Source organism: Ailuropoda melanoleuca, chromosome 19, assembly GCF_002007445.2.
Source record: "Ailuropoda melanoleuca isolate Jingjing chromosome 19, ASM200744v2, whole genome shotgun sequence".
Classification (NCBI taxonomy): Eukaryota; Metazoa; Chordata; class Mammalia; order Carnivora; family Ursidae; genus Ailuropoda; species Ailuropoda melanoleuca.
This window is the reverse complement of record NC_048236.1, coordinates 18,017,068-18,039,265: the sequence shown is the minus strand read 5'-3', so window position 1 is coordinate 18,039,265 and position 22,198 is coordinate 18,017,068. Positions and strand designations below refer to the sequence as shown.

At 34.8% G+C, this 22,198-nt stretch overlaps 1 protein-coding gene across 1 annotated transcript in view; it reads left to right on the top strand.

The window, feature by feature from the left end:
• The window catches only part of EYS (eyes shut homolog), a 1,484,071-nt gene that overhangs the window by 727,841 nt on the left and 734,032 nt on the right, over window positions 1-22,198 (top strand). Inside the window, 2 exon segments of the mRNA XM_034648271.1 lie at window positions 4,352-4,476; window positions 20,753-20,945. Coding sequence (XP_034504162.1) covers window positions 4,352-4,476; window positions 20,753-20,945 — 318 coding nt within the window.

Genomic DNA, 22,198 nt, shown 5'->3' with positions numbered 1-22,198 from the left:
GGCCCAAGGGCTTTGAATGTTGTTTAGGGAAGTTAATCAGCAGAGGGAGCACAGTGGCCTACAACGTTCCTTGATTTCATGAAGACGCGTCGGTACCAGCTACAAACATCATCTCAGTGCTCCAGAGTTGAGCAAGGAGGGTCCAATTTATATTTCATTATGTGTGGGAGGACTCTGCTCTTTCTGCAAAGGAGGGCAAGGTCTACAGCTACACAAAGGGAGGTTGGTAAAATCATCTGGGTGACCTAGAAAAAGGAAAACATTTTGCTAAAAAATAGCTAGGCTAATCAGAAAGCCAAGGTAGCTTCAAACAGACTTGCTGGCTTCTGTGGCCTGGGAAGGTTCTTGTCCTTCACTCCTTAAGCCCAGTGGTCTGCAAATTTCAAAGAAAGTAAATTAGTTCTTTACAGATCAAGGGACTTAGGTCAGCAAGTAAGGAGCATGTTAACCTGAAGCAAGTTGACTCTTAAGACAGCTTGGAGTGCCATTACAGGCTCATCCTTGTCACAAATGGCAAGATTTCATTTTTCTTTATAGCTAGGTTGTATTCCATTGTATAAATATACCACATATTCTTTAACCATTCATCTATCTCTTTTAATGGTTATGATTCGCATTCAGCATCCATTCCTGTATTGTGGTTTTTGTATTACAGAAATAAGAAAACAAAAAACTACAATATCTAGACTTAGCTGATGTTGTGAATATAAATTGAGTTCCACCTGTAATAAACATACCTGAAATCTAGAGGATCTAGTGGAAGTCATTTCTAGATGTCTTAGCAATTTCAGCTGTTGGACAAGGTCATGGACAGGTGGCATTTTCTTAGTCTCTGACTTTGTGTATATTTAAATGCAGAACCATCAGGAATGGCAGTGAGACTCTGCAATCCAGTGTTCAGTCACTAGCTTCAGGGTAGGAAGAGACTGCCACAAAGATTGTGCTGGCGGCTTTCTGGTAATCCAGCTTCCCTCAGTTAGTGCAATGAGTTCTTTGATTGAATAATTCTAATGGTGGCTTTTATGTTTCTCAGTTCCCTCGTTATTGCAAAGGTGCCATCTCCTAGAGAGTCTATCTGTCGTTTTTAGAGCCCTTCCTTCTAATAATTTTGTAAATGTCTTATTCTCTGTTATTAAGACTCTTTTTGCTTAAAGACCTAGAGTGGTTTCTGTTTCCTGTGCTAAATCTTAACTAATTTTCTATCCTAGTTTGTTGTTTTTGACCAACACATCCTTAATGTTCCCCTCAGTATAACTATGCTTTAGATGGGCTTCATGACTCCAGGCCCCTGACCTCCCTTTCTATACAGCATTTACTTTAGAAAACTTATAATTATAACTTTTTTCTCTGCCCCTTTGAAATGTAAACCTTCTTTCAGCTTCTTGCCAATTTTACAACCCAGAAATGTCTTTCTCAAGCATTTGGGAGTCATCCCTCTGAAATGTAATTAAAGAAGGAGATAAGGGCTCCCACCCACCCCAACCAGGTTCTGTGGGAAGTTGGGAGCCTACTGACAGCAAGTGACACTTACCAAAGATGTCCTCAGCACATTGACCAACCTCCCCCCAGCCCTATGCCTCCAGTATTTTCCCCTTAGCTCACCCCAGCTTTTGAAAATTCCCCCACCTACCTTTGGTTCAGGGCAGTTAAATTCAATCTCTTTCCCCTGTTTCAATAATCTCTCTTTCTTATTGGAATACTCTTGAATAAAGTCTTCCTTGTCTTTTAAACTAGTATGACGATTTTTTTCTTTCACAGTGCCCATCTTGTGGTTTAAAGTTTTATAATGTCCTTAGTAGTGTTAGAAGCAAGAAGAAAACTACATTATTTTTAATTGTTTAAACTATATTGTGAATTGTTTTATTCAATCAAAAGAATATACTATCAAGGAATATATTTATTTTATAAAATAATAAACATTTGTATACCTCCCATTTGCTTCAAGGAATAAAATATTAGCACTAATTCCAGACTTTTCTATAGTCCTCACTGAACACATTAATATTACCCCACCCTACAGTGTCTCTTCTGAACCTTATCTTCAATATTCCCTTAGTGTTCCTTAGAGCTTTATTATACTCAGTTTTACTCTCTAAGCAATGTTACTATGTTTGTATGTATTTGACTTTTATAAGAATAGTTATCAAATGTAAGTATTTTTATGGAATATGCTTTTATGCTTAACAATATGTTGTGAGAGTCAACCATGTGAGTGACTGGTCATAGTGGCTTTTTATAAGCTCTGCAAAAATGTTTATTCTGTATCACCTTTTATAGCCTCCATAGTAGAGATGCCTATAGAATCAACCTAGCATATGAAAGCATTACAAAGTGAAAAGATTCTTGGATGTGGTTTTGGTAAATTTAGTCTTTTGGCAGCTAAGTTTGATCTGGACTCTGACAAATCTTTTAAACTCGTGTCGTGTTTTTCTTCTTACAACGCTAGATTGCATTAAATCATTTCTAAGCATCCCAGAATACTTATGTAATTGTTCTCTTATAATTTATCAGGGAAGAAGTGTGAGATTTTGTTACTAAGTAGGAACAGGAATAAGAATTCATTTCCCAATAGCCAGAGTTCAGATTAAATGCTGTTGGATAATACATAAAAACCAAAGTTTATTTTTATATTTTTTTGAAGATTTTATGTATTTATTTGAGAGAGAGAGTGCGCATGCACTTAAGCAGTGGGTGGGGGTGGTAGGGGCAGAGGGAGAGGGAGAAGCGACTCGCCGCTGAGCAGGGAGTCTGACATGGACCACGACTGATCCCAGGACCCTGGGGCTGTGACCTGATCCAAAGGTAGACACTTAACCAACTTTAACCAACTGAGTCACCCAGGTGCCCCAGAAAAGTTTTAAAAGCTAGTAACAGCTGCTTCTAAAAACCTATGTCCCTATGTAGAATAATGTATTTAAGTGAGCATGTTCTTAAACATTTTAAGGATCATTATAAATAGATTCTTCATAGAAAAGAATCATACTTTCTAAAAAATGTTCTTAATGGGTACCTAGTACACCATAGTTTGGATATTATCTTTTGGATAGTTTAGCAATGTTGGTTGCTAGGTTGCTGATAAAATAATGGCAAAAGCCAAAAGCCAGGGGGGAAAAAAAGGACAAACATACAGTATGTTAGTATGGAAGATTAGATCATTATGTTTAAAGAAAATTCTCATAGCTGATAGCTGAACATAGACATATTATTTATATTCTATAGAACCACAGCTTAAGAAATACTAACTATAAAATGCTACAAGTATTACAAGAAAACATTTTATATCTGGAAATCTAGAGTAGTTGCTTTCCTTTGGATTTAAGATTCATAGTAATTAGAAGTATTGGCGTGCCTGGGTGGCTCAGTCCATTAAGCTTCCACCTTCAGCTCAGGTCATGATCCCAGGGTCCTGGGACCGAGCCCCACATCAAGATCCCTGCTCGGTGGGGAGCCTGCTTCTCTCACTGCCTCTACTGGTCCCCTGCTTGTGCTTTCTTTCTCTCTCTGTCAAATAGATAAATAAAATCTTTAAAAATAAATAAATAAATGGAAGTATAGAGTGTGTTTATTCCATTGCCTTCTATATATTTATTCCAAGGTAAAATAAATATATTTGGATATGGAATGTAGAACAGCTCCACAGATACAAGCCAAAACTTTATTTTATAAATACTTGCTTCCAATTTACATAACTATGTAATTTTAGGGCAAATTATTTATCTTCTCTAATTTTAATTTTATCATCTACTAGCTAGAGATTGTAATAATAGCTACCTGATAGAATGATTATGAAGATAAACTATGATAATTTATATAAAACATGAAGTCCAATTATAACAAATAGTAAGAGTATATATAAACTGCCAGGAATGGCCAGCACTCCCTGTACCTACGGATGAAAGATTACGCCAAACTTTACTGTGAAAGAGAGAAGGCAAGGGGTCAATGCTCAGAGGCGAAGACACGAGGTCTTACTGAAACTGGGAGGATCTGTTTAGGGGACAGATACAATATGCTAATTTGTGTGTTCTACGAATTCTGCTGAACGTAGCCTAACGGACAATACCTTCATCTCTTAGATCACAGGGCGGCTGTTTGGGCTAGGAAAGTTTCAGATAGGCAACTCCCCATGGCATTCCAAGGACAGAGTGGTCACACAGACCTCGGCATTCCACAGGTCTACACCTGTCTCTGAAAACTTCCCTGCCCTCAGCAGCCTCTGTGTTATGTTTTAGCAAGCCAGGTATTATGGCTGATTTCATGCTGTACATTAACCCCAACATCATAAACTATATATGTAAGCTATTATTATTATTATTAAAAATTGAAATATATTTGTGATTGTGTTTAACAGGATGGTCAGATCATCACTGTGAGAATGAACTAGAGGAGTGCATTTCCAACTTATGCGTTCATGGAACATGCACGGAAGATAAACCTGGCTTTGGCTCAACATGTTTATGCACATCTGGATTTGTGGTAAAGATTATTGGCGGTTTTGTTGTGATACTTTTTTCATTGTCTTTAAAATTCAGTAAATAATAGAAAATTGTCTGGCGGAAATTAGGTTGGAGAAGTCCATATTAGTGTTTCTCTCTTTCTCTGACTGTACATACTCCTTCTCAGCATTCCCCTTTCCCTTCTTGTCCATTCATCACATGTACCCTCAGCCTTTCCTTTCAGGAGAAAAGCATTCTGATAAATTGATTCACACTAAGGTGCAAGTCACTTAATGTATTGTCCTTTAATGTTTTAATGCATTTGGAAGGAGGATGCCAGTAGAGGAATTACTTAATAATGTCAGAGTCTTGGCAGAACTTCTGTTTTGCCCAAGGACATAGAATTGCTTCCAGAGTTGGGCTCAGAGAATTGTATGTCCAAGGAGGATGAATCTGCTTTCTTTGCAAGTCTGGACTGATCTGAACTCCATTAACACTAGAATGGACTTACCTTGGTAGAAATGTCTCTATTAAAACATAGCTTCTGACCACAGTCTTTATTAAAACTGACCACAATACATGAATATAGTAGGGGAACGGCAGTTGGCAAGACTGTGATGTCAGAAATTTTAAATGTATATTTATACATATTATTAAAAGGCAGACCAGTCTAAAATGATATAAAGCCTAAGTAGTTAGGACAGTCATGTGACCCAGTGCAAGATTAAGGAATCAGACTTAAGGGGAAGGTGAAACCTGCCCAGTGCATAATGAATAGAACCAGACCACTCGGAGTTGGAAGATGAGAAAGGAAAGGTCAGAAGCAGGAGTCCCCAGAAGTAGTTAAGGGATTAAATTGAAAAATGGTCAGTAACTTTCATCAAAACAAAATAACTTGAGAAAATCTGGATCTAGGTCAGATACTCTTCCCTTTTGAAGGGTATTCCCAAGGTGCATCTGTCTGAGAGAGATTATCTGAGAGATAAGCTAAATCAGAGCGGTCACCTTCCTTTTTCTTGGAGTCCTACTCTCCTGGCTTTGCCCTGGGGGAAAGGTTTTTTCCTTAGTGATCACAGAAGCATGATCTTTGAGTAAGAATTTTAGGTACTGTGACACCTGGGTATGGGAGGTATTTGGTGACAAGAAGTTAATTTTATGATGCCTCAGGTTACACCAGTAATGGCTTCCTTAAAGAATCAGTAAAAAGAAAAAGACTGAAATAAATCCTTTATTTAACTAAATTCTCCCACCAGTACAGACTGATATATGGAAATCTAAATAATTGGAAAATATATGCTCATTTTATAAATGTTTTTTATTGAACATAAAGAATTTACTGCCAAGTATCCTTAAAATTCCTTTTAGTAGATATATGCTTTCACATTGGAATATGAATCAATTAAAACTTGTTCTCTCTCAGGGCACTTAGGTGGCTCAGTCAGTAAAGCGTCCAACTCTAGACTTCCACTCTGGAAGTGATCTCAGGGTCCTGGGATTGAGCCCTGTGTTAGGCTGTGCTCTCCATGTGGAGTCTGCTTGAGATTCTCTCTCTCCTTCTGCCTCTGCGCCTCACCCCACTTGCACTCTCTGTCTCTCTCAAAATAAATAAAAACTTAAAAAAAAAACTGTGCTATCTCTTTTAATAAAAAACATCAAATCTGAATGATAAATACATTAGTATATATTGAAAATACAGAAATCTTAAAAATTATGTAATTTTATAAAACCCCAAGTCTACTAAATGGAAGGAAGTGTTATAGATGTAATACATCTATATTTTAGTAAGGCATTTAATAAATCAATTTGAAATGGATATTTTTAGTTACTCAAAAACTTGAAGGCTAAAATAGAACTTAAAAAACTTACTGTCATAAGTGATAATGTCTGTGTAACAACCTTTACAGACCTAAGGGCAATTCTACTTTGTTAATACATTAGTTATGTTTTAAAATGAGTAGAAAAGATAGACAACATTTGGTTTATTGAAAAAGAATTTAACATTTAAATGTTATGCTTATCACAGACATTTAAAATTAGGTATACTTAAAGGTATACCCTTGAAAATAGTACATAAATTATTAATTGGAAGAAAGAGCAAAATATTTTGAAGAACTATAGAAAAATCAAAATCTTTAAAGTCTTTGTTAGAATGAGAGAAATGTTAGTGCCAAGTTAGAATCATAAATATTGAAATAAAGGAATAGAATAAAAAAACTACTTTGAAAACGGATATGGCAAGTACGTAAGATCACTGAAAAATAATTGATAATTCACAGGGGACATAGGTCATGGCATTCTAGGAGCAGAATAGATGGAAAGAGACTAAATATTATATCAGTTATCACATTCTAATAAAACATTTAGAATAAATATATAGAATAAAATGTCCACTCTGATAGGCTGTGAGCTTGAGTAGGTATAATTTTTGTATCCCAAAGAGCACAGAATATAATACATATGTTTTTATTTTGGTCATTGTTGTGTTGTTTTATCAAAGTCTTAATATATTAATCACGGTTGTTTTAAATTTCTAGTCTGATAATTGCAAAATCTCTCCCATATTTGAGTCTGATTTTGGTGCTTTCTGTTCAAATTGTACTTTTCATCTTCTGGTATGCCTTGTAATTTATATTTGTAGGCTGACATGGTGTGTGAGAAGTAACTGATGTAAGTAGATATTTAGTATAAAATTATTTTGATCTGGCTAGGAGTCAAGCCATGTTTACTATTGGCTGTTGCTATAGATGTCAGAAGCTATATTTTCTCCTGATACCCTTGTTTTGGTCTCCCCTGTAATCACTGGGTTTTCTTGGGACTTCTTCTATAGACCTGAGATGTGCAGCTCTTTTGGTTATAACCCTTGTTATTATGGAGTCCTATTGATGTGGTTAAGGTGTGGAGGGAGGGGAAGCTTCCAATAGTTCTATGATTAGGACTCAGTCTTTCAGTGACCTTGTGCCTTATGTCTGGGCTGTGAACTGCACATGTGCTTCTCATCTCAGTCCCCCTCGCCTTCAGAAAACTTCATGGGGCTAGAATTGAGTATTTCCTTTCTCCCAAATTGATTAGGCTCTGGTAAGATCGTTCTCCTCCAGGTTGGGCCTTAACATAAGAACCACATAATATTCTGGGAGTATTTCAGAACAGCTGTTCTCTCCCTCTACTGGAAGAACAGAGGGATTTTTCTCCCATCTTCATTGTGAGAACCTGGTAGAATTCCTGGAGGTAAAGCTTATGAAAGTGTGGAGGATCCCCTATGACTGGACACCTCTGGAGCTTTTCACTCTCAAGATTGTCCACACTGCATCTCCAGCATTCTGACAATTAGTTTCTTTTCCCACCTGGTACTGGATCCAACAGTGGTCCCTGCCCCTGAGTTTCTGCTCTGGTGAGTTGTGATTCTCTGTACCTGCCCGACTGTCCCTCCAATCTGGCAGAGAGCAGTTTGCTCTATTAACTCAATTCTCTGACAGAGCTAAGGAGAGTTCTTGATTTTTAGTTTGTTCAGCTTTTTATGTTTATGAAGAAGAGAAGGATGATTTACAAGCGTCTTACAAGCTGGACCAAAAACCAGAAGTTTTGTGACTGTCTTAAGAATGAAAGGACCTATGAATATATTTAATAAGGAAAATAGATGAATTTTCCTTCATTCATGAAATTCAATGTGTCTTTTGAAACAACTGATTTCCTTATTCTTATTATGTTTCCCACCTTATCCCATGTTATCTCACCTCAAATGATCGTTCTATTTTCCAGAGTTGCTAGAGATTTTCATGGAATGCTTAAACGATGCCAGTTTATCTGGCAGTCAGATTCACCACTAGCATGTAGAAAAAAAAATTATAAATTACCTTGCACAAGTAAGTGTACCACCTGATACAGTATCACATGCAATCTCTGTTAAAGTACATTACAAAATATCAAATTATTGGGCATATATGAGCATTGGATTTCTGATTATAATGATACAGCAAAAGTTATGAACTAGTAAACCTTTTACTGAAATAATTTGTAGGAATTCTCTTTACATTGTCTGTTTATGTCAACCTAAACTTCTCTCTGATGTCCTTCTTCCTCAAATAGATCTTCAGAAAGATGCCACATTTTTTCTATGTTCTTTCTATTTAAGCTACTTTAAAAACACTCACTAATTACATTGCCATATAAAAATGTGTACTTAGCTGTATGTTTGTGAGATAGAGAAAATTAATATTACCATAATTATTATTAGTTTGATAATAAAGAATAATTTGAGAAGTGAATAGCCACTACTGGATAGGAGAATGGGAATCTAATTTTTTTCATTTCTGAACTTTAATTTTTGGTAGATAACATTAAAGACTTGAACTCTCAGGTTTTTATAATGTTTAGAGCTGTGACAATCTCTGAGAAACTGATAATTAGTGTGGATTGTTCTTTTTAGTAGATGAGATTGTAAAAGTGAATCAAAACATTAAAGTACTTACATTATTCTAAAATTCAAATGCTCTGTAAAAGAATTTAAGTGACAGAACATAATTTATTGGATGTCCTAGATTTAAGAATTTTCAAGAAAAATGATCTTCCTCTTTTTAATTTGATCAGCATTGCTCATTTCTTCCTCAGTAAATGAATTTCTACCAAACAATATCAATCCATACATTAACTGATGACTGTCAATGGGCCATACTTATTGGGTTTTGCAAATGATAGTCAATAAAAGTGTTAATCTCATTCTTTAAATTAAAAGGGATCTTTATGTAGTATAGAAGCTGTATTTGGATGCAATGAAATGGAGGAAAAAGGAAAATCTGTTTTCTGAATGAGAAAAAAAACGCTCACCTTCTACAGCAGTACAGTCTGTTTGCAATATCTGATTTTTAAATGTCATCTTCAAAATAGACCTAAAAAGCAATACACAGTATAGCAAGATAGACTGTTTGATTTGATGTTTGTCTGTGGTTCTGGCATTTATTTTTCATGATATAAAGTCAGTGATATTTTTAATGAATATTTACAAGTATTTACTGTGTTCAAGATCCCATAATTCATCCTATTACATTATTAAAATGTATGTGTCTCCATATAGGAAGTAAGCAAAAGTACAGTGCCTAAATTCATAATTTCTTTTTTTAAAAGAGATGTTTTATTGCTTTGGTATTCATTCATATTTGAGCTCAAGTTATTGATATATTTGATCAGTCAAACCACATCTTAAAAAAAAAACCAACACATCCTTTGGACACTCACTGTAGCAAAATACTTGGAAGGCATTTATACACGAACACATACTGTTCTTACATTCAAATTAGGGAAAAGAGAACAGGTCCATTTGCAGACACTTGAATGCACAAACAAAAACGTTCCTTTCAAAGGAAATTTGATGCTTTGCCTTAATATATTCTAAGCATATATGGTGCGCAGAGCAGTATATTAGATCCACAAAATAATATAAAAAATTCATTAGTTTCAATTTCTTACCAAAAGAGAGTTTTCATGTGAGTGAAGGAGACAAATATGTAGGGGATAATCCAGTAGTCAACAATGAGTTCAAAATGCAGGAAACTGTATGCTGAAGGAAATGAAGACATTAACTAGTATACTGTTCATGTGGTACTAAGGTTAAAAATAATAATGCAATTGACAAACCCTGAGTAAGGTAGTCATTGGAAGAGCTTTCTCAAGGACAAAGATTATGGCTTCCTCACAAGGGTTAGAAAGGCATCTCCAAGTGTTAAGCCGTCATCTGTACCTAATATCGGAAACCTACCCTGAAGGATTGCTCAGTACTACTAATGAGAATGCTAAATATATACTAACCAGTTTAAAAAAAAATCTACTTCTCAGGACTAGTTTCATCATACACAGAGATGTATGTTCTAAGCATTCTAAGTAATACAGTAACTTAGTATTTTATAATCCAAGATATATAATGGTTTTGGAGAAGGAGGGAAGGTGCAAAATTTGAATAAAAACATGTATTTTAACAATGCAAAAAGGATATCCTCCATATTAAATAAATATACTTTATTATGGGAAATGCAGTTTAATATTTTCAGAAAGAGAATATTGAAAGTAACAACTTGTCCTACAATTTATGTAATTGACATGTAGCACAGCCATTATGCACAATCTAAATAGTCATGAATATTGATAAATGAAGTATAGTAGAATTATGATTACCCTTTGAGCTATTTAGATAATATGGGTAATGGTTGTCCACCTCTTATCTTTATGTGTCCGCATCTTGTTTAAACATGGCTAGCGGAGTAATGTTTATATTTCAGTAGAAACTTAGAATATTCTTGGTGACATATATTGCCACAGAAGAGAATAGGTTTAACATTTTAGATCCCAGTTAGATGGAAGTTTCTTTGGGCCTCAGTTTCCAATTAGATAGCATGAGGTTGCAAAATCAGCCAGGATAACATTGTTAGTCCATTGGAGAGTTGGCAACAGAATCTTTATTTTATTTTATTTTTTTTAGAGTAGAGAGATTGAGAGTGTGTGAGCAGGAGGAGGAGGAGGAAGGAAAGAGAATCCCAGGCCGACTCTGTGCTGAATGCGGAGCCCAATGTGGGGCTCGATCTCACCACCCTGAGATCACAACCTGAGCCAAAACCAAGAGTGGGACACTTAACCGACTGTGCCACCCAGGTGCCCTGGGAACAGATTTTTAAATGCGCATACTTATAGACTGGTGTTCTTTCCTCTACACCATACCTTTTATTTAATTTATCATTAAAATAAATATCTCCATGTAGTATTTGTGGTGGTATGGGTAGAAGATATTATTGAGCTACTTTTCAAAATAAAAGTGTAGGTAGGCTGAATTCCAAAATCCATTCTGTAGCCTCCCCACTACCAACATCACCCACCAGAATTGTTACAATTGAAGAACAACATTATTACCCAAAGTCCATAGTTTACATTAGGGTTAACTCTTGGTATTGTATATTCTATGGGTTTTGATAAATGAATAATGATATGTATCCTCCATTATAATATCACACAGAGTGTTTTTACTGCCTTGAAAATCCTGCAATTTACTATTCATCCCTCTCACCCCTCTAATTCTCAGCAGTCACTGATCTTTTTTACTGTCTCCTTGGTTTTTCTTTATCCAGGATGTCATATCGTTGGAATAATACAATAACCATTTTAGACTAGTTTCCTTCACTTCGTAATATGCATTTACATTTCTTCCATGCCTTTTTATGGCTTAATAGCTCCTTTCGTTTTCATGCTGTATAATATTCCATTACCTGGATGTACCACAGTTTATCTATTCTCCTGCTGAAGGACATCTCAGTTTCTTCCAGGTTCTGGCAATTACAAATAAAGCTGCCATAAACATCTGTGTGCAGGTTTTAGTGCATTCATAACTTTCCAATTCATTTCAGCAAATACCAGGGAACAGACTATTGCTGAGTTGTATGGAAAAGTGTGGTTACTTACCTCCCTTCCAATCCCTCCTGTCCTCTGTACGCTGCTTTGTTCTCTCCAATAATAAGCTCCATTTCAACAGTAACTATGCACATCTCATTATTTCTTTTCTCCACGTCAATACCACATAAAAATTCAATCTAAATAAATATTTATTTATCAAATGAACGAGAACATGGATGAGATTGTTAATATTTTGTTGCTTACCATTTAATAAATTTGCAATACAGATTAGATGCAATGCCATACACCATTAAAGATATAATGAATTCCTTTTTATAGTAATAAAGTGATATAAAATGCCATTTGAGCCATAAGCTACCATTAAAATTAGTTATTGTTGATGAAGCATTAACTATTTTCCAGGCTAAGTGTTTTGGATGCATTATCTTATTTAGTGCTTGAAAACAAATTGTGACATAAGAATAATTGTTATCCCTATTTTACAGATATGGAAATAGAGAGGTTAAAACATTCATGTGTAGCTGGTAGATCAGAAAGGTTTTATTCTGCATTCACTCTAGTTCCAGATCTTCTTGCAATGAGCTATGCTCAAATTTCTCTTGGCAAACACAGTCACACTAAAAAGGATTTAACTCCTATAATTTCTACAAAAATTCTCATATTTTTACACCAAAATTTCTTATTTCACATGGTTTTTACATTATAACAAATGGGACTGTGCATTTTACATCTGCCAGTTTATTCTATAAATAATTAAGTGCAGGCTAGGCAGCAGGAGGAAATACGATAACACATATCTACTGCATTTTTTTTGATGATAAACACCAATCTCTGTTTCCCTGCATTTTTCTGGTATTGCCACTGAAAACAGCAGGATTTTACTTCTTCCCTTGTGGCCTAGGAGTCTTCTTTAATTCATAATCAATGCACCTGGTTTAGCTTTTTTCCCCCCGCCTTAATTAAAAATAAATGAAACTAAGAAAAGAGTCAATCTATAGGGAAGAATAAGACCTGTTGCTTGTCCCTCTGCATGCAGCTCAGGGGCATTAAAGTTCAGCACAGCGTATTTTGCTTTCTCCATTTGATTTCTTTTAGGTGTTAGATGGTATACTGGTACCATAGTGCTTTATTTTTTTTATTTATTTATTTATTTATTTATTTATTTATTTATTTATGCCTCACCTTATGTAACTGTTTTCATGTCATTTGCACTGGCATTTGCCAAGTAAGGGGAGGATTGTATGCATATTCTCAGAATGTGAAAATCAACGTCAAAGCATTCTAACTATAAGCCTAATCCACTTCAATCTGAAAGGAGAGAACACGTATCGTTCCCGTGTGTTATAGAAAATACATAGGCTAAGTAGTGTTCAGAACCCCTCCTATTTAATGCTTTAAAATGAAGATTGCACCTTTGTGTTTTAAAGGATATGCATGAAGAAAATAAAATGATCAGTATTGTGATGGATCATGTGTCATGCACACAACTGTGGCTATCTGGTTGGCATATAATAGCAGCCCCAAGAGAGATGGACAAACAAACGATATTTACTAACAAATGTGTTTTGATAGAGACATGTACACAAGATGCTATAGATGTCAAAATAAAGGGAGAGAGCCCCACTTTATTTGATTAAATTGGTTCAGAAATGAGTTCCAACAGGAGAGCAAGCCTGAACAATAAGTGTGACAAGTACGATTGGGTGTAGATTGAAGTTGCCCCATAGACAATACGAATGGAAGATTGCAAGTTATTTACAAGGAGTGCAAATGGAAGGGTTTGAGGGTGTAGTATTTAAAAAGACCCTGTTATTACACACATTCTTTCAGCACTTAGTATATGTGTATTATTGGACTTAGATTAACAGAATTATTTGAAATGTGGTTTAATGAGCTCAACAAGAGAAGATAAAACATGAATAGAAAAAACTATAACACAGATTAGAAAGAGGCATAGATAATAAGAAATAAGAATTATATGGATTCAGAGGATGAAGACATTATTTCCATTGCAGGAACTAGGAAATGAACCATGAAATAAGTGTCTTTTCTCATGAGCACTAGCCGAACATTCTGTGACTGGGGAAAGATGCCCTAAACAGTATAGGTATTTAGGGTAAGAAACAGTTTTAACTTTCTGGTTGCTAGCTCTCAAATGAAAACTAGGGAATCCTGGGTGTTTACCTTGGTGAACTTATAGTTATCTATTAGTTTCATCAGTTCTTCCTGAAATAGGAAATTAGCCCAGCGTATCTGACTTCTGAGATGTTTTAATAGGTCTTTTACTTGTACCTACTCAGGACTCTGAGTCAGGGATCAGATTCTAGCACTGCTGATTCATGGACAGTGGTCTCAGGGTGAGAGAAGTTGGAAACCACAAGGATATTATTGGCATTTAAAAATCTCAGAAATTTAGTTGTATCAGTCAAGTTTTTCACTTGTAGTGAATATGATAGTTATTAAATGATTCTGATATGAGTAGATTCTCAATGTTGTTGTGTTGAACTCAAATCCAGTCAAACACATTACTTTAATTTAAATTAAATACAGTGGTATTTCCAACATGAACTGTGCCACAGCCAACCCTATAACTTTAAAATTCAAACTACCTCTGTTTTCAAAGTCCAATATCTATATGTATTGTTAAAAACTCACTAGTACCTCTTTGATTAAAATCAAAATAACTGAGATGTCATTGAATTTATTCATTGTAGGAAGTTGATAAAATACTATCCACTTAGAATTTGGAAGTACTCTCTTCATGTATACCTTCTATCAAACTATAATATGTTTATTGCTATATAAATTATTTCTAAAAATTGATCTGGACTTTTAGTTTTCTCGTTTTATTTTTAATGTGAAAACATCATAAAAGTATTCAGAGCAGGGAAACCTGGGTTGCTCAGTTGGTTAAGTGTCTGCCTTCAGCTCAGGTCCTGATCCCAGGGTCCTGGGATCGAGCCCCACGTCAGGCTCCCAGCCCAGCAGGGAGCTTGCTTCTACCTCTCCATCTGCCTGCCTCCCCCCTGCTTGTGCTCTCTCTCTCTGTTAGATAAATAAATAAAATCTTTTTTTTAAAAAAGTATTCAGAACAAATTTATTACAAACGGAATTTTAATCCAATCCATCTACAAGTCCAAAAATTTTTTTAAAAATGTAATTTATGTTTTTTATGTACAGGTGCTTTTACCAGTATAGAAAAAGGAAAAAAAGTTTAAATATCTTTATTACAAATATATTAGAAATACATGATGTATGCACGTTGGTCTGAGTAATTTTTACATATAAATCATATCCAAATATATCACTTATTTATCAAATTGTACCTTTAATTTAGTAATTAAAATTTACAGATTCTCAAATTATGGGCCCTTTGGACTCCACAGGCTTTTTTTAATTTCACCTGTGAACTTCAATGGAAACTAAGTAATGTGAAGATCTTGTCCCAAGACTCAGGTTCAACATTTCTAATCAATTTGAGTTGACTAGATCAAAGGTTTTTGGTTCTCCAGCTCATGAGAACTATCACTCTCTTCTTTTAACCCAACATGAAGCTGACTTACATAGACTGATGCCACAAGCTCCCCAAGAGTACCCTTTACTAGCCTGTGATCCCTAACACTAAGCTAGACACTTAAGGACTGTTTTTTGCTCTTAAGAAAACTATAGGTTACTGGAAGTGCAAAATATGTCAAACAACGATCACAATATGACAGATAATAGCTGAAGTTAAAGTCTGCCCAATATTTCATGAAAGCACAGAGGTGATGTATTTAAAAACTCTATGAGGAACATATAATATAAGGAACATAGAATTTCCAAGAGAATGTTGAGTTGAGTCAAAAAGTTGAGTATCCAGGGGCACCTGGGTAGCTCAGTTGTTAAGCGTCTGCCTTCGGCTCAGGGTGTGATCCAAGCATTCTGGGATCAAGCCCCGCATCAGGCTCCTCCGCTGGGAGCCTGCTGCTTCCTCTCCCACTCCACCTGATTGTGTTCCCTCTCTCGCTGCCTGTCTCTATGTCAAATAAATAAATAAAATCTTTAAAAAATAAAAAGTTGAGTATCCAGTTTACCTAGGTTCAGAAGGGGAATATGTGGTAGTAGTGGGCTTCAGGAAGGAAAATAAAATATGTGAACTAGTATTATCATAGTATATGTGAAAAAAAGTGATAAGAAATAAGAATATATTTTTAGAAATGGCCAGTGACTGTGTGTGCTAGGCTAAAGCATTTTTACTTTTTCCTAGGAAATTAATAACCCACTGACAATTTTTTAAGCTAAGCATGTCCTAGTAAGACTTCTATTTTAAAAGATAACTCTAGGGATGCCTGGGTGGCGCAGTCAGCTGGTAAAGTGTCTGCCTTCAGCTCAGGTCTTGATCTCGGGGGTCCTGGGATGGAGCCCGGCATTGGGCTCCCAGCTCACCAGGGAGTCTGCTGCTCCCTTCTCCCTCTGTCCCACCCTTCCCCCGCTCGTGCTCTCTCTCTAATGGATAAATAAAATTTTTAAAAAATCAAATAATTACTAAATAAAAGATAACTCTGGCACATATTCTGTGGTTAGTAAATATACTTTTCAGGGCTTGCCTCTAAAACAGTGTCTCTCAACCTCTTGCCTCATCAACCTTCTGTACTGATAGGTGTTGCCTGAAAATTTGTTTCTAGTACTAGTCTTGGCTTCTCCCCTTTCTACTTGTCTTTCCTGAATATCTTGCAATGACCAGATCAGGGAACATGTCTGGTTCAGTAGAGCCCTCAGGATCTTTATCCCTTTGTTCATTAGTTCCCCTAGAAATTGTCCCTGAAGATTAGAATTGTATAGAAAAGCAATGAACCTATATTTTCAGGAAAAAAAAAATCCACTGAAGCAAATCCTTTGAAGATCTGGTAGCCAAATTTAATGAGAGGAAATAAAGTTATCTTCCAAGCAAGTAGAGACCTTACTTCTAGAAAGTAGAAGCCTCATTATCAGACATTGCAGAAGTGCTTATCTTACACCTTAGAACCTAAATTGGGCTATCGTGTTTCTACTTAAATAAAAATTCCACAAATTCTCAGTGTTTTTCAGACTTTACATGGCTTCATGGAATTATGGATCCATAGCTTTTGTTCATGGTCTAGGATTTTATTTTTAATCGTTAACCTTATTTGAGAGAAAGAAAAGTAAATGATTTGAATAACAACTGACCAACACATTCAAAAGGCTGTTGAAGAGCTTTCAGCCACACACTGTAATTATTCCCTGACAGAAATCCTCATTATAATCTTCCTATAGAAATGGACACTTAAGATTTGCACAGAAGGATATTGTGGATAACCTAGAATTTAATATAAAAGAGGACTATATAGCAGAGCTCAAAAAGGATACTCAGAAGCCATTCTGGATGTATTAGTTTAAACTTGAGTGAGAGAGAGAGAGAGAGATGATGATGATGATGATAATGAGACAGAGAGATAGAAAGAAATAGAAAAACATGACGCATCAAGTACAAGGAATAGGTAGCCAATCCAGCCACATCTTTTGCACAAAAGAAGAAAGAAGAGAAATAAGTGCACAATGGGGGAATGGGAATTCCTATTGTCAAGGAATTCCTTTGTCAAGTCATCATGCAGGAAGAAAAGAACTCTAGCACTATATGTTTCTTGAGAGCTTGCCACATTTTTCATAGATGTTTGAGTTAGAGAATAAATGCAAGTATCCATTTAGCATTAGTGCCACACATAGCCTAGGCAGAAGGATAATTCATGCCATCTGTAGAACTATCTATGTGCATCCATTAAGATGAGCTGTGTACAGAGGACATGCATAGATCAGACTTACTTCCTCAGGTCTGATCACTGACCCAGCCTCCACAGAACAGTTCAGATGATCACCACTGGAGAGACCCTATGACATTTAGAATACTACATGAAGAGGCTTTATTTTTGCAAGGTGAATGCTTAGGCTACATTCTTCTTAGATCACAAGGTTCATATGAGTCTGTGTAAAGTTTGGTCACATAAACCATCAACAGTCTTCAAGGTTTGGAAATCCAAGGGATATTTCACCAGACTACTATTCCAAAATCCTGATTTCTTATCTGATGGAGTTTTTCAAGATGGATGGAGTTTTATGTTCATAGGAAAAAGGAAATGGGGAAGTATCTAGGTAAAATATGTTTTCAAAGGCATGTTATCTTTCATTTTTTCCAACAAATGTTTACTAACCACCAACTATGTAACTATGTCCCAGACATAATACTAGCCCTGGATGTTCAGTGGAGAGTGGTTAAAGGCATTTTTACTATGCTGGTAAAGACATGTAAGTCAAGTTGGTATACAAACAGTCGTACAATTAACAATTCTAATTATTGGTATGGACTCTACATATTGGTATTATACAGGAAATTCTAGAAAAACTAGAAATAAAATATTTACCTAGTCCAATTGTCCAAAATATTTTATAGTCCAATTATCTAGTCCAATTTATCTAGTCCAATTGTATGGAATGACAGTATCTCAATATTACATATTTTATGTCAAAGCATTCTTAATATTTTATCTCTGATCATTAATATAGTTTCTTCTAGTATTTTGTGGGTGAATGATATCTATCTTTGAATATTATTCTCACATTCAGATTGACACCTATTTTACCTTTCATCTCCCAATCCAGTTACAGAACTACATACAGAAATTTGCCAAGTATCATTTATAGGACAGCAACACTGAATCAACAACTTGGAAGTTTTTTTTTCCTCTTTGTCTAATCAACAAGTTATGAGAGTAGTATACCAACTAGATGTAAATTATTGGTTATCATTAACATGTGTTGTCTGAAGTCACCACATAGAGGAAGCTAGAGATTCATACATAGCGGACTCTTGTGGAGCGATCTGAGAGTGGCACACTTCATGACCATTTACATCTCATTGGTTAGGAGTAAATCACATGGTCACACATAAACACAGGAGTGACTAAGGCATGTAGTCCAAGAGGAAGAAGATAATAGGTTTAGTGAACATGTAGTAAGCTTTACCATGCTGTTTGGTATTTAGCTAAGGAAAATATAGAAGTTTCTCTAGGATAAATTGTGTTGCTGTATGTGTGTGTGTATTGGGGGAGAGAGAGAGAGTTCAGATAATTAAAATATTAAAACCTATTTGAGGAACACTTAATTTTAAAAAGATTTTATTATTTTAATTGTTGGTACTTGGGTATATAACAAGATGTTTCCTATCAAACTCAGAATTAGGAAAATAAATTCACCTTTGAGACGTAAACTCTGAGAACAGTACATTTTGGATGTGGGCCCAGGGATACAACATAGGAAAAAGAAAGTATGACTCCCTGGCTGCTAGACTTATGTGTCACTGGAAGAATGAATGCATTAACACATCCAGTGATAGAATAGTTGACAATATTAGAAAACATATCAGAATCTAGAGACAAATGTTAGCAGTGCCAATGTAAAATTGTCTAAGGATAGATAGTTTAGTCAATGACTATCAAGTATTCCAGATCATTCTTATGGAAATATCTTAGCTTTACATAATTAAGCTCTTTGAATTTGCATCATTAAGCATTTGAATCACCTTGTTTTACATGTTCTGATCTAATGCACATCAAGGAAATCTGTGATTCTTGTGTAGCTAGACTGACACGAAGAAAACTTGTTGACCATGGGGCATTTGAGGATCCCTTAACCCTGTGGTGGTGATTTCTCAAAGTAATTAATAATGGCTTCTGGTTGAAATTTAGTAGGAAAATGTTGACCATGAAAATATTTATGAGATGTATAACAGCTCTGTTTTCACCATAAACTAGTACATTGGCATTCTGATCTCTGTTCTAGTTTTGTGTGCATTTTCACCAATCTGTGAATTCTTTCCAAGCCTTGCTGCTTACCCTTGAGTGGTCCTTGGTCCTTAATATGTGGAATCACAAAATATATCTTTTCTTGCTGTTTCTTTTATTACTTTTGCTTCACTTTTTACTCATTTCTACATTTTAGGTTTTTAAAGTGGTTATATAACATCAAGAATCCTCTGACATTATAAATACTTTCAGGTGTGAGTTAAAAGTGAATATAGAATTTATAACTGAAACAAATGACAAAAGGATATCTAAAGCAAAATTTACATTTTGTGCAAATTAGATACAATCTGGGACAAATACTAACACAGTGATGTAGGGATACCTATTGAATATGTCCTTAGTGTTAGGAAATAGGCATGCATAACCATTTTTAAATAATACCTGAATTGTATTTTCTTAAAGTTAAAAACCTACAAATAGTATAACTAAGTTTTAATTCTATATTTGAAGGAGACCCCCCTGATACATTTGCGCTTACTTATGTATGTATCACAATTCTCTTCCCTATGAGCTAAAAACAATTTCTTTATGTAGACATTATCTTATAAATATATGGCAGAAATAGGCTATTCACGTAAAAGAAACCATATAAGGATCATTGCTCTGTAAGCCAACACAAATTAAAATGATTCAAACATCACAAGAAAATGTTTTCAAATTATCTGTTGCATGCACTGCATTTTATATTCGCTTCCAACTAAATATGACATTTAGAACAGAAAAGTTTATAATTTGTAACGAAGCTTTTAGATCCATATTGATTACCACACAGTACAAGTTTTTCATTGGAAAAAAAAATCCTAGAAGGAAATATGAAGTAGTATTTTGGCTTAAAATTAAAAGAATGAAGAATAAAGTTAGGCACTCAATTGAGCATATCCCAAATTTGAAGGATTAAATTAATTCTTAAACACAGATAAAATTTACTGTAGAGACTTTATTTTCAAGCGAAAGAAGGCAATGATTTGAGCTATCTAATATGACTATGAAAATACCTCAAAACTAACTTAAAAAATTCTCTCTCAGGGACAAAGAAACTGTGAGCTTAATTATGGTAATTATCATTTGCAGACCTGCTCCACTGGGCTTTTTTGTGGTGATGAAATAGGGAGCATTACTCGTTTACCTCCCACCTCTCAAAGAACCGATGTCATTTCTACGCAAACATGTACAGTACCTGCTTCTGACACTTCGATCAGCAGCTTTCCATCAGCAAGGGCTACCAGGCTATGGACCATAATGACTACTTACCCAGTTGATCCAGGTAAGTAGATGAGAGTAAGATATGGAGAAGATTGAATTTGATATAGTTGTGTATTGAAACATATTTTCTGACATTTCAAATCTTATTTTTCTGTGATACATGATCTTTTGGGGGTGTAAAATTGTTTTAGGATTCTCATTCGTTATGTTTCATGTTTTCAGTTTTGGTCTAAGAATATTGATGTTTTTTACTAATAAATGCTCTTTCTGAAACAGTGCAAAGATGATCATTAATATCTTTATTATTATGTATAAATTTTGGTAGATAACTGACCCCCAGTCCCAGCTGATTTTAACTATCAGTAAAATTTATTTTAAAAGACTTTGAACTACTTACTTTATTGTATCTTTATTTAACAATGTCTGAATCATTATATGTAAATTTATATTCCTATCAATTTATTGGAAAATTTGTTTAAATCTGGGTTTCTTTCCTATTTTGAAGTATTTTGACATGTTGAATGTGTTTCAATATGTCTTATTTCATTTACTAAATCAAATGATGCCATATTGCAAATAATACATTATATGTTAAATTCCAAATTCACTCTTTTTATAGTCAGTGTCACTAAGGATAATAAGAATGAGAATTAGAGCCATTAACAAGGTATTCTTTGTTTAAGAAAAATGTTTTTGAAGGCTCTTGGGTATTATAAGCAGAAAGGTAGTCTGCCCTATTTTTTGTCTTCATAATTTCTGTTCTTTTAAGGACTTAGGTTGACATATAATGTTATCAAATATAAAGAATATCGTGCCTATTTTGGAAGTAAAATGATGCTTCTAATATTTGTAAACCAATATGTCATATATTCATTGATTCTATCAATGGCAGAGTTACAATGTTTCATGCTTTATTATTCAAAGGGGTCATTTGGTTTGGAATATGTCATTACTTTTTCTTTTGTAAATGCTCATTCCTTGTGTGAATATATAAATAAAAAATATAAATGTATAAATATAAAATAAAGAGTATATATATTGCTTTTCTTTATAATTGGAATATAATTGATATACAAATTCTATTATGTTTGGGTATATTAAATGATCCCATGACAAATCTAGTTACCATCTGTCATCATACAAAGTTCCTATAATATTATTGACTACATTCCCTATGTTGTACATTACATCCCCATGACTTATTTATTTTATAACTGTAAGTTTGTACTTCTTAATCCCCTTTATCTATTTTGCCCTCTCCACTCAGCCCTCCTTCCTCTGGTAAACAAGTTTATTCCCTGCATCTATGAGTAC